Source organism: Chrysemys picta, chromosome 14 (genome assembly GCF_011386835.1).
Source record: "Chrysemys picta bellii isolate R12L10 chromosome 14, ASM1138683v2, whole genome shotgun sequence".
Taxonomy (NCBI): Eukaryota; Metazoa; Chordata; order Testudines; family Emydidae; genus Chrysemys; species Chrysemys picta.
The window spans coordinates 30,402,308-30,415,974 of record NC_088804.1 but is presented as its reverse complement, the minus strand read 5'-3'; the positions used below and the strand labels follow the sequence as shown (position 1 = coordinate 30,415,974).

The following is a 13,667-nucleotide window of genomic DNA, read 5'->3' as shown; positions in this document are numbered from 1 at the left end:
GCCCGCGCCGCTTCCCTACGCCCCCATTGGCCCGGGATGGCGAACCGCGGCCGGTGGGGGCCGCGATCGGCCGAACCTGCCGTGTCAGCAGGTAAATAAACTGGCCCGGCCTGCTAGGGTGCTTACCCTGGCGAGCAGCGTGCCAAACGTTACCGACCCCTGGACGAGATGATCTGGTGGTCCCTCTGGCCTTAAACATTATGGTTATTTGGAATTAGAAACTTTGTATCATAATGCATATATGCAAGGGGGTCGGAATAAGGTTGCACAAGAAACCTTATATTCAGGTATTTCCGAACTTTTTGCTGCTTGCCTTTGCAATCTTGATGTTCTTTTAATGTAGATGTTTGAATATATTATAGAAGTAATGACACTTGCTATAGAGATTGGCTGAGCCAGTGGGGTTCTCTCGATGGGTCTTCAGTGACTCAGCCCTCTGGCCAAGCCGCATACGCTGTCTTCCCTTCTGGATATACAGTCCCAAGTTCTTATCTTGGTACTGGTAAGGGGCCATAGCTCTTAGTCTTCTTCATAGAGGCACTGCCTTCTTCAACCACCCAGTTGGGGCCCGTCTCAGTACCCTCAGCTGCTGTCCTTTTCAGCAGCCCTCCCTGGGCTCAGTCTGCAACCAGACCAGCAGGGCCCATCTCGGTATCCTTGTCTGGTCTAGCCGGGTTCTGTGCTCAGTCCCCTGGACTCAGCCTGCCTGCACTGACCTTTCCTTGGTTCTGCTGTTCATCCAGCCAGTCAGGAACCCGGTCTTTGGCAGTCTTCCCTGGGCTTGGATCTGTCTGGTGAGCTCTCTGCAGTGACCTGTCTGCAGTCCTGCTGTTCATCTAGCCAGCCTGGCACTGGGTACTCCCTCATCGAGCTCCACACAGCAGCTGAAGGCTCTGTTCTGATGCTTGCCTTTTATCTGGCCCTTCTGGCCCTTTACTGGTCGCTCCAGCAGCCCCTTCTCTGCAGCCACTCTAGTCTGCCTGGAGGACTTCTCAGTGCTCTATTCTGGGGCAGGGTGACACAGGGCCATGAGAACTCCGGATCTAGTCCATCCTGCCACACAGGGGTCATCAATAGGTGGACTGCAGGCCAAATCCAGACCACCAGATGCTTTTGAACCGACTGTGACATCTTTTTATTCTCTTATTATTATTATTATCATCATTATCGTTATTGCAGTGTGAAAAATGTTTCTCTGGAGTCTGGACCTTGACTATACCTTGACAAAAAATAATTCATTCTATCAAAGTAAAAAATTAATCAGACAGATATATCAAAAGTCTATGCTTCATACTTCATATCAAGAAGATACCTCAGCCTAAAATAATCCACTAGCATTGTGATGTGATATAGGTATTGATCTGCAGTGTTAGAAGTACCAATATTATTACTACTGGGTAAATTCTAGACTCAGAAATCATCCCTTTAGAGTCCAGACTCCTCTGTTCATAATTCATTCCTCTTTTCCAACCAGAAATCATTGTAATTATTTTCAAATCTCCACAATGGTTAAATCTTTTCCTTATGAATATGAAAAAAAACAACTCTTCTCTTGTTGTTATCAAGGGGCCCGATCCTACAGCTTTTACTCACAAGAATTACCCTTTTGACTTTCAAATGAAAACAAGGACTGCAGAATTTAGCCCCAGGGCTGCAGCACAAGCAATCTCTCTGCAAAAGACTCTCCCTACTGGGTCATCACCAAGACAACTCACAGGATCTACTAAGGACAGTTAGCCTTATAAATGCCTTAACGCATCTCCTAAGGATAGAGGGAGCTTAGTATACAGTGACAGGAAAAACTGCACACTTGCTTTGAAAATGTGGCCTTCTGAATGCTTCTTCAGCACTGCTTCTAGCACTGTCAAACAAAAAAAAATCCTATTTAGTGAAGCCAAAAATGAATCATTGCTCCCTAGATTTTGAAACAGGAACCAGATTCTGACTGGACACACCGATGATTTAAATGGAGGTACTCCACAGTTACACCAATATAATTGTGATCAGAACCTGGCCTGACATTTTCCATTCAAACACTAGGAAGAGCAAGAAGAGAGGGCTGGGAAGAGTCTCTGTTTGAGGCATGACAGACTTGCCCCACACCAGTGTAGATTCAAAGATAACGACACTGGAAAATTCCTCTTGAGCGATCTAGTCCAGCAATAGTCGGTAGGAAAGGTGAAAAAAGGTAGTATTCGGCTCAACCCCACTTATGCTGTGCCCATAATCCTATGTGTGGCTAACAATCTTAAGGGATCTACTAAACTATCAGCTATAAGTCTGTCAACAGCTCTAACATTGAAATTGTCACCATTGGGGTTCAGATTTTAACAGCCCTTGTTGATAAATGAGGGTTAGTTTAATTTATTTTAGAACTAAGGGGCCAAATTCTGCTTTCAGCTGGAGCTGGGTGAATTTTTTCAGATGAATAGTTTATTTGCCAAAAAAACAGTTTTGGTTGACCTGAAACTGTTCACAAATTTGACATGAATTCACCAAATACTCTCAGACAATTTTTTTCTCCCCCTCTTTCAGCTAGATTCACAAGTGGACTTAGGTGTCATTCACAAAACATAGAAGATGGTGATGATCCTCCATTTTAACAACCAGCCCAGTGGCTAGGCTACTCACTTGGGATACATATGGGAGAACAAGGTTCAATGCTCCGCTTTGCCTGAAGTGGAGCAGGGATTTGAACTTGGGTGTCCCAGGTGACAGCCCTATTCACTGAGCAATAGGGTATTTAGAAGTAAGTCTTTCTCAGGGCTTGTCTACAACTTACAGGGGGATCGATGCATGGCAATCAATGCATCGGCAGTAGATTTAGTGGGTCTAGTGAAGACCCACTAAACCAACTGCAGATTGCTCTCCTGTCAACTCCTGTACTCTACCAGATCGAGAAGAGTAAGGGGAGTCGATGGGAGGGTGTCTCCCATCGACATTGCAGAGTGTGAACTCTGCGATAAGTAGATCTAAGCTACATTGACTTGAGTTACGCTATTCACGTAACTCAAATTGCGTAGCTTAGATCGACTTTTCCTTGTAGTGTAGACAAGGCCTCAGTCTCTCCTGTTGAAGCTGTTCTACTTTGTATATAATATTTGAATAGTCTTTGGGCCAGAGAGAAATGGAATTGAACTCGAATCTCCCACATCCCAGATGAATGCCTTAACCACTGGGCTAAAAGTTGTACAGGGGAAACAACCCTCTTCTCTAGCTAGTGTGTGAATCTAGCCCTTTAAAAACACTAGGAAACCAAATGTTTTGGGTGGAACAAAATGTTTTATTTGACCCAAAATTGACTTATTCAATTAACTGAAAATTCCAAAAGTGCTTGGATTCAGTTTGACTTCAACCTTTTTTCTTTTCAATTTTTCAGAACTGCTGGCAAAGCACCCCCACCCCCCAAAACCAGTTATTCACCCAGATATACTCTCATTTACATAGGTGCAAATCCTATTATTTTCAACAGGTGTTACACCTATTTAACAGAACAGAATTTAAACCACAGGTTCACTCTGTCTGCATACTTATTAAGACAGAACAACATTCAATACACAATCAAAAGAGCTAGAAAGTTACAAAAAAGTATTTTAAATGAAAGCTTAAATCTGCAATAACTAGTGCTGCTCCCACAGCAGCATTAACTGGTAAAGTGAGCCACAGAGCCATGACTCAATCAAAGCCCAGAAGAACACAAAGCAGATTCTCCCTCTGTACTAATCCCACTAGGGTTTAATTCTAAACTATTTAGAAAGCCTCTAGAGAAAATGGTTCATCTCCCTTCCTAGGCAGTTCATTACATAGCTCCAGATTGCATTTCTTGTATCAAAGCTCAATTTTTCCCATCTCTCTTTCCAGTCTGAGGATGTTACCTCTCCATTTTACCACACATAATTACAGTAATAGTCCCTTCCCCTCCCTCTTATTAACACCTGTCTAATATTTGTGCAATGATTTCATAGCCTCCCTTAATCACATTTTAATCAGTTTATACAAATTAAGTTCAGTCAATCTCTCATCACATCATATTCTTTCATCACTCTCACCTTAGTTGGCCACCTATGAACTTTCTCCAGTTTTTCCGATAGCCTTTTTATAATGAAGAGCTTTATATCTGTTTGCAGTACTCCTAGGGCATTTTTTCTAAGGCTATATAGAATGTAGCATTTATTAATAAACTAGGTAATTTCCCAGCTAGACAGAGGAAATCAATTGTGCCAGAAATGTTTGGAATGTATTTTATCCTGTTTATGATATTTTGTTTGTACTCTATTCCAAGCACGGTTGTGAAATGAGAGGGAGCACATAAAGACTGAAGATCAGATAATCAGAGTTAAAATACAAAACTCAGATATGCCTGTTTGCAGGTGCAATTTCTACCATTAGATTGATTTACTCATGTATGTTCCAGCTTGAGAGCCATCAGGTATCTCAACTTCAGCAATATGGCCCTGGGAGAGAGGTCAGACCAAGTCCCAAACCATTTAGGCCTTTGTAGCTTAAAACCAGACACCTCAAATTCCACCTAGAAACTCATGATGAGAAGCACATCACACAGTGATTACTCCCATTCAAATCAGTAGGCAATGGCTTCAATTCAGCCTTTGCTTTGCTCACCAGAAATGAATGGGACCAGTCAATGGCTAAGGTACTTCTCAACACAAGTAACAGTGGCGGGATATAGCTTTTATTTTGTAGACTTCCAACATGAATTAGTCATGGAGGTCATGTGTGTGATATGAAATCTGTCAACTCTCACTTGAATTTGTTTCCTACAGATGTCCAAAACATCTGTGTCATGGAAACTCTTCAGTCACTAACAAACAGGGCTGAATTCAAGTCAATGGCCTAGGTGTGAAAGTCTCCGTATTCCTCTGACAAGTGACCTCAGCTCTCTAGATCTCCTGATTTGCATGTTTTTATCTCAGTTTTATTGAATCTGTGCTGCTTGTAGTACCATAGCACAGACATTTCCTACATCGATAGAAGGGGCTTTTCCATCACTGTAGTTAATCCATCTCTCCAAGTGTTGGTAAAAATTCTTCCGTTGACCTAGCCATGTCTACCCCAGGGATTAGGTCATCCCAACTGCAGCACTCAGGGCACAAAATTTTTCACGGCTCTGAGCCACATACCTAGGTTGATCTAATTTTTCAGTGTAGACAGGGCCCCAGTGAGCAGTTCCAAGGCAGCCTCTTTTAAAATGTAAAACATTTACTGCTTTATAAACAATCAGGGTTTCTGTTTGAATAATATACTGTGCCTTCTAGTATAATAAAGCAATATGTTAAACTGCAGCCTTCATGGAACTTTATTTCAAAGACAGTGTAGGAGTTACAGAATTTTAGTAAGTTCATATGAAATGTAAATAAGTCAGACAGTTGAAAATGTATTTTCTCTGACACCTCTATATTGTAGAACACCGTGTCACTTCAGATTATGTTCCATTATGATAATCATATTGTAAAACTGACTGTTGTGATTTAATATCCTAGGAAAAGCTGAAAAATGAGAACTATTCTTGAACTTCTTCTTGGGAAAAAATTGCAGCATGAATGTAAGTGTGTGAGTTATTTGAGAATAAATGCAGTTTGCAATCCTGTCTTAATACCGAACATTGGAAAAATTAAGCCATAGCTCCATATCTGTCTGACATGCTATAGTTATGATTTATGGAGGTTACAGTTATTTAGTCCAGTGAGAATAACATCACTAATTTGGTGTCATAACTTGGTATCATACAAAATCTTCATTTTTTAAAATTTTTATTTTTCCTCTCTAACTTATGAATTAACAGCCCTGTTAAAACTCATCTGTAGCAGAAACCATGCAGGTGAAAGGTGGAGAGAATTATATCCAGAAAGTATTCTCCTCAAACTGTGACAATGACATTTAATGGAAAGATAATTACTGGATTACTTTCTGGGATGTGCACTATAACCTATATAGCAGAGTTTGAAAATCATAACTTGAGAAATACTACATGTATATGCATTTTTCATAAAAGGTAATGGGAAATGACTGTTTTAAGCATGGGTCCTCTACCAATACTTGTGACTGTACATGCCGCGACACAGAAGTGTGCCAAACAAACTGAAAACCACTGTCAGAGTCTTAACTAAGAATCTGACTCAACAAGATCCTGTAGCCCATTTATGGCAGCTAGGCAGGTGCAAAGAGGAAGCAAGGCAGCCCTAAGGCTCCCCAAAGACTATCCGCAGGCACAGCAGGACTCTACAATGTACCCCAGGCAAAGAGCCAAGTCTCCCCATGCTTAAGCATCTTTGCTGCGGTATTCCAGGGCTGGGCTGGGCCAGAGGAAGAAGGAAGCAGGAGATGATGTGGCTAGGGAAGGTCCTATCAGTTCCATGCTTTTCTAATAACTATAGGGGTCATTGTAACATAGGCATTAATTTAGCCTGGGCCAGAAATTGAACCTGCATAGAGGAGGCACAAGCCACCTTCATTCTACCACTGCACTAGTTGCTGGCATCACCAGAGGGATGAATCTGGACTAAACTTTTCAAAAGAGAGTCATCTCAGAACATAGTGGGCCTGCTCTAAAATATTGTACTGCAACGTCTGAGGGACGGAAAATATAAATATGGATTTTTAAGTAGTTCACACTTTTATATGCATCCATTCATCCAGGAATGCTTTTATTTGTGGCACAGAATTGTAGACATAATACGAGTGCATAAATATCTGTATTATATGTGGAAAGCTCCTGCACTTCATATGGATGTGTGAAAATGGAATCACAGAGGGAAAAAAAAGAAATCAGCTACGCTACTTGAAATTGCCTCCTTCTGAAGATTTTCCTTCATTTTTACAGCTGTTTCTGACAAGATCCTAGTCTAACTATTCTAAGTTGTTATATTAGTGCCTATCACCATTGCATCTGAACACCTCTCAGGAGTTAAACTACCACAAATATTCCCACGCTTAGGGTATTAGGAGTACATTGTCCTAGCCTATTCAGCAAGGGAAAAAATACTAGTTGTGAAGCACTCACATTGCTAAGATTAGACACATATAAGAATGGGCCCAGTATGTCTACTTTAATTCTGCTTGCTCCTCTGAAGACCCAGACATTTTGTCTTTGTTAAAATGCAACCTCCCCCCACTCCACCTGCTAATGTTAATACTATTTTAAGCTTTACTATTCAAATTGTAAAGTTGCTGAACTCCAGAAATGCACAGAGAATACTGTCATTTGCATGTTTTATGTGTCACTACCCCGAGAAGGTGAAATTTACAATGCCACAAACTGCTAGGAAATTGTAACTATATTTGATCTATGACTATTGGCTTTCCAAGACTGAATGTAACAACCCATAAAAGTGTCCCTGGTACGTATCAGGCATTATCATTTCTATTTCTCCCAGATGCCCAGATTATCAGGAAAACTTGCTGCATATTTCCTTATCAGTTTCTGAAAATAATGCAACTCTTTGGAAGCGCCTTGACTGTAAACCTATAGTCTACCTGAACAATCCATTTCATGCAGTAACAGTGCAAGGCTGCAGTTTCTACAAGGCTAGTACTCACTTTTGATGTGCCAGATAAATTTTCTGTCAAAGAGTATTTGTTTAACCATTTTATATTCTAGACAACAGGGTTATGCAGATGTCATCTCTATGATTTAATATTCAGTATGGCTCATGGTTCCTCTAGGATCTACCCCCAATAACTCCCCAGCATGACACTGCAATTTGTTTTAAAATTTAAAGACAGGATTATCTGACTGCTATGCCCTGGTGCACAGGAGTAGAAAGGAACCCTCTCACTCCTCTGTGCTGACAGCCCATATTATACATAGCCACATGAGTCACAGAGCAGCATCCATGGGGTCACTCCCCTTCCCACACAGGTGAGGAGGAAGTGAGCAGGGAAAGCATAGAGTTTTGGCTCCTCCCCCACAACCTGTGAGCCAGATCTGATGTCCTGGTGATGAAGAGGATATAATCTGCGCCAAACTTAAATCTGGGGCAGATTATTTCTCCCCCAGAGTAAGCAGGAATCCTGGACCCAGACTGCGGGTCACAATGTGGTCCCTGTCACAACTGAACCCTATATGAGTTAATACATTTAGAGAACTGATTTATCACCTTTTTATGCTCACTGAACTGCTACTGATAGCACTGTTGATGAGTGGAAATGAGGTGGGAAAATGTAACACTAGGAGAAAACTCATGATTTGTAGGTTCACAAAAAATCCTAAGAGTTTTTATTGGCTTTCATGAAAATAAATATCTGCTTTCCTGGGAGATAAATTGTGATTTCTTGTATTAAGCAGTTTTCCCAGAAAAAAAGAAGCCAATATTGGTAAAAAATAATAATAATAATAATTGAAATAAAAATAATAAACCGAGGGCAAATTCACAAAATTGTAGGTTTGGGATTTTTTCCATGAAGGACATTTGAATGAAATAAATGAAAAAGCTTCACCTTGGACAAACAAAACACTTTTCAGTTCTTCTGTGAAAGCTGCTAGTTTTGCACAGCTCTTGAGAACAGCTAAAGGAATTATAAACATGTGCATTAGGAGCTGCCCCTTGGAGAATCCAAGAAATTGGTGATCAGAAAGCCCTATTAAGTCTTCTAATGCATCCTCTGACTAAAGCTATATTGTTCTGTACAGTTTATTTTCTAGTGCTTTACCAGATCTTGTTTCAAATATTTTCAGCAATGGGAATTCTACTACTTCAGTTTGATAATAATTTCGCAGTATAAAAGATCTCACTGTGAGGTGTGGGTTCCCACCCCTCCGCCCCCCAATATTCAAACTAAGTTTTCCTTTATTTCATTTTATTCTATTAGCCTATGGATATTACCTCCTGGACCACTTTAAACAATTTTTCTTCCTAAAAGATTCTGGTGTCTGAAGCACAGAACACGCTGAATACTACATTTGTTGCACTACCAATATATCTAACTAGTCATTACTCTATATAATATTTTTTATATCTTATGTTTGAAAGGTATTATAGATAATATGTTAAATAATATGTTCTAAGGCCCCAAAAGGGACTCTGCAAGGTCAGGCCTCTGCCTACATGTATGCTGATGCACTATACAGGGCCTAAGTGGTATTTCAACTAGGATGAGAAAGTTCTTCCATGGGAAGAGGGGACTGCCCTATGCCATTTAATGGACGTGTTTCTCTCTGGCAACAAGAAATCACTATAATTTCATTGCGCTGCATTCAGAAGAGATTTTCATAGATCTGAGATTCACGTAAGGCATGCAATGCATTAATAAACCACACCGCAAAAGGACATTTCCACAGCCATGGTTGCTTTTTATTTTTCTTCAGACCACATGAAAACATGTTCTCAGAGTAATCTCTGTCATATTATCTGCATAACACACTATTATAGACTCACAGATGACTCTGTTAATTTTATTATAGCCAATGAACAACCAGTTTTCCTTGTGCAACTCAGCTGAAGCCAAGAGGAATTTATTGGTGTGTCAAGCAAGGTAAAAATTGGGCTCATTTTAACTGACTTAGGAGCATCATCTAATAATTTCTTCTGACCAAATCTTTTTGGTGTTGACAAAAGATTTAATCTGCATAAGCATGAGATGGCTGCTTTACTTATGAATGGCAAAAGTTATTTTCAGGTAACTTTAGTTATACTTTTCTTCTCCTTCTGAGGCCAGCACAACTGACTTACAGTAACTAACATGAAAAATATAAAAATTAATACTGGAAGAAAGACAACAGAACAAATCTCTCTCAAACATTTCTAAATAGCTTTTTTGTTTTAAATGTGGCGTAAGCAGAATAAACAATGTGGGGTTGGCTTTATTAGCACTTCTTTGAAATGACCTACATTATCAGACACTTACTAATGGCTTTGCAAATGGTGAGAAATAAAGCCATCTCAAATTCATGCAAATAAAACACATTCTTTCCCCAGATCCATCCAATCCAGGAATACAAATATTTCTTAATGAAAGCACACAATATATTAATTAAAATGCCCATGCCAAACCCTACAGTCTTTAGCCAGAAATAATAAAATCTTTTATTAAAAAATATAATATATTCATTACAATCCCCAGGCCAAATCATACAGTCCCTAACCAGTTGTTAGTCATACAGTAATGGGAGTTTTGCTTCAGTAACTTCTACAGTATTGGCCTTGGCATTATTGTCAGCATCACTAATAGAGGGTCTTTTTTTTTTTTTTTTTTTTTTTTTTTTTTGTTTTTACACATCATCACATCACGATTGGCAACAAATCAGATACTCATGGATTACAGTCTGACTAATGCTGACAGACATCTACTTAAACATCATGTTTAAGTGAAGTGAGTGAAATATTCAGGAAATGCTGTTTCTTGTGTATATTGTTACCTGGAGAGTCCTAATTCAGGGTCACCTACCTGTATGTGGTTCAATGGAGAAGTAAGGCTGTCCTTCCAAAATGCTGTAAACCAGTTTTGCACTGTTTCCATAAACTGGATCATCTGCATCCGTGGCCGTTACTTTAGTAACAAAGGTACCTAGTTTAAAAGAATATTTAATTAACATTTCAGTTCTTGCCAGAGATTTGTATGTTTCTTTGTGAAAAAAAATCAATTTGTTTAAATCTATACAGAAATTCATGAGGGGAGAGATGTTAGTAAAATGAAAAAGTAATCAGTTATGATTTAAAACATTATTTAGAGAGCACAGACAAAACATTATGCTTTGAGAAGAAATATGCCACCAGCCTAATGTTCTAGATAAAGAAAAACCTTTTTAGTAGCTGTATTATTTAAGGTTCCTTTATAGAATGCATTTTAAAGTTACCTGTTAGATCTATGCAGACTTCAAGCATTTGCAAAGGGAATCATATCAAAGGGATATGAAATACAAGGTTAATAATACAATATAATATGTTGCACTTAAGTTTTAAAAAAGCACATTTGAAAGAACCTTGCCAACTTACAGTGACTGCATAGAAAAGTAATAATATAAAGGATTTTTCTCTCTTTTTCTTTGGCTTCCAGCTACAATAATGGTTTGATGTGGCCAAAGTCAAGGCATTATCTCTCGTCTCTGAAATGACTCCCCATCACTGAGGGGATCCACTGCCCAGCTGCCATTGTACCTTCACTGGGCTGTCCAGAAAAGAAAATAAACAAAGACATGACAAGAAATTGTTCATTTTCCTTCTCAGACCACACTCTGGCTTCTGATTGTGTAGAAAGCCACATCAAATCAAACTCAAGTGTGCTTCATGGTTTTGTTGCAGCGACTTCTTTTGAATGACTTTAAAAAAATAACGATGACACTAATTAAGCTAATTCATATGCAAAAAAGACAATATCTAGCGAGGAAGAGAAAGAGAGAATGAGGCAGTGTTTGAGGGCTGAATTATGCTTCTTGTGAGCTGAGATATGCTTGGCAAGGGAAAGAATAACAGCATCCACCAAGATGTGCCCTCTCTCTGGGCTTGCTGGCATTGCTAGAAATGATGGCTCACTCCTGCTCCTTGTCCCTTTGTCCTGCTGAACCCAGATTATGCCTGACTCCTGTTTGGGAACACTAAATGCAGGGTCTCCCTTTGCTCTCTCCATCCCTTTTGCTCCCCTTTACTGCCCCATATGGGGAGATTCTTAGTGGCCAAGTTTTGTGCAATTCTGTTTATGACATTTTATGCAAATTACATAGGGGGCTTACATACATTTGCATGTTTGTAATTTACATATATCTACCCTCTTCAGTGTCTACACCTTAACTCAGGCAGTGGCAGGGGTAGAAAATGGAGCTGCAAAAAATATTGGCAGCTGGGGCTAGGATATGGTGCAACCAGGAGCGGGCGCTGGGTGTTTGATGGCTATCTGGCAGGCTAGCTTAATGGGGGTATTTGCGAGGGAAAGTGGTGGCTGGATATAGGGACGAGTTCAGGGGAAAATGATGATTCCCTGGGAAATAGCCGGGTTGCCTGGGGTAAATGGAGATGCATGGGTGGGTCCCAGAGAATATGGGAGTGTTGTGATGCCTGGAGTTGCTGGGGATGGATGAGCATGGAGGGGAGGGGGATGTAGGATGAGGGTGACCCTGGTGCAGCTTACTGGAAGTGAAGGAGCTTGTGGCCTGCCTTGAGTCTCTTGCCTTGTGCCTGCGCTGAATCCCCCACAACCTCTTACTATTGCTCAATCCAACAAGGTGGGCACCACTAGGAAAAATAGAGCGGCTGCTTGCTCAGCAGGCTCCCCTGGGGCCCTGGCACAGGGCACTCCCCTCCAGCACCCCCCGTCCCACTGTAGGTTGGATCAAAATGCACACACCCCTTCTTGGGGTCTGATTTATGATGTCATTCTACAAAGTGTAACTCACTTTTTTCATTGCCCCAGATCACCCCGCACTGGGTCCAAATGAGAATCCTGGCCAGCTCTCGTCCCAGTGCATGAGACCTTCTGCAGTTCCCATCCTGTTGTGCTTCAAATGGTCACTCCCTTGGGACAAGAGTCTGCAGCTCTCCTCCTGGAGCTAGGTTTAGGGCCTTAGACCACTTCTCCCTCACTAGCCCATTTTCTCCAATCAGTTCTCAAAGAGTTCAGCAGGCCAGCTTTCTCTGGTTAGCGTCTGCCCTGGTGCTCTTCTCCCAGCTCTTCCCCAACTGGATGGGTGAGAAGAGCCTTGCCCCACCCTCTTTGCAATGTTCCTGGCCCCAGTCACAGAATTTCCCACCACTACCCTGAGGAAGGCAGACTACCTCGTGACAGGCCCCATCAGGCACCACCACAGGCAAATGCCTGCAGCTTTCCCAAAGCTCAACTGTTTGCACAGGAATCCATCTGATCTGTGGCAATGCATGACATGGCAGAGAAATACAGAAGTGTAAAAATGTATTACATGACACTTGGCAGCCATAGGAGGGAGAACTTTATCTGACCTATGTTATATAGGAAGTCAGCTAATCACAGTGGTCCCTTCTGGCCTTGGAATCTACGAGCAATTATTCCTCATTGAAATATCATTTCCTATGAAGGAACAACACCATTTTCCTGAACCCTTTTGCCCCAAACAAAACCAACCAACAAACCAAACAATCACATTTGGACCCAGTGTTCCATATGATAATTATTTACTGAATTTGGCAATCGCTATCCCCATGTGGTTAAACTCCTGTAGCATAACACCCCCCTCCCTCCCATGGAAGAAGAATGGATGACAATGACATGGGGAAAGGCAGACATGGGGGACACACAGAGCCCCTGGAATGTGGTGGAGGAAGAAATGGGAAGCACAAATGATAAAAAAGTGGGGAAAGGCAGGGAGAAGGGGCATGAGAGGGCCCACAGAATCCCTAGCCTGGGAAGAGAGTCATGGCCCTGTCTGGTGGGGAGGGAAGAATGGGGAACATGGGTGCAGAGTCGTCCCTTGGGTACAGCAAATTGGGGCAACCACTCCGGACCCTGTGCTTTGGGGGGCCCCACAGGCCGGTGCGATTGGCTGGCATGTCCCAGAAATTATGGGTCAGTCCCAAAAGTGATGGATACGTCACTTCCGCCCCAAACCCCGCACCCACTGAGGAACAGCCCTGCATGGGTGAAAGGGTAATGGGAGGTACCCAAAGCCCCTAGCATGGGAGGGGTTGCGAGGAGAGTTGCATGTTATCCCTGAAATAGAGGGGGATGGGAGAGTGGCAAATGGAGCT

At 41.5% G+C, this 13,667-nt stretch overlaps 1 protein-coding gene across 1 annotated transcript in view; it reads right to left on the bottom strand.

The window, feature by feature from the left end:
* The window catches only part of CDH8 (cadherin 8), a 200,962-nt gene that overhangs the window by 95,344 nt on the left and 91,951 nt on the right, over positions 1-13,667 (bottom strand). The window contains exon 4 of the mRNA XM_005300574.4: positions 10,402-10,521. Coding sequence (XP_005300631.1) covers positions 10,402-10,521 — 120 coding nt within the window. The remainder of the gene's footprint in view (positions 1-10,401; positions 10,522-13,667) is intronic.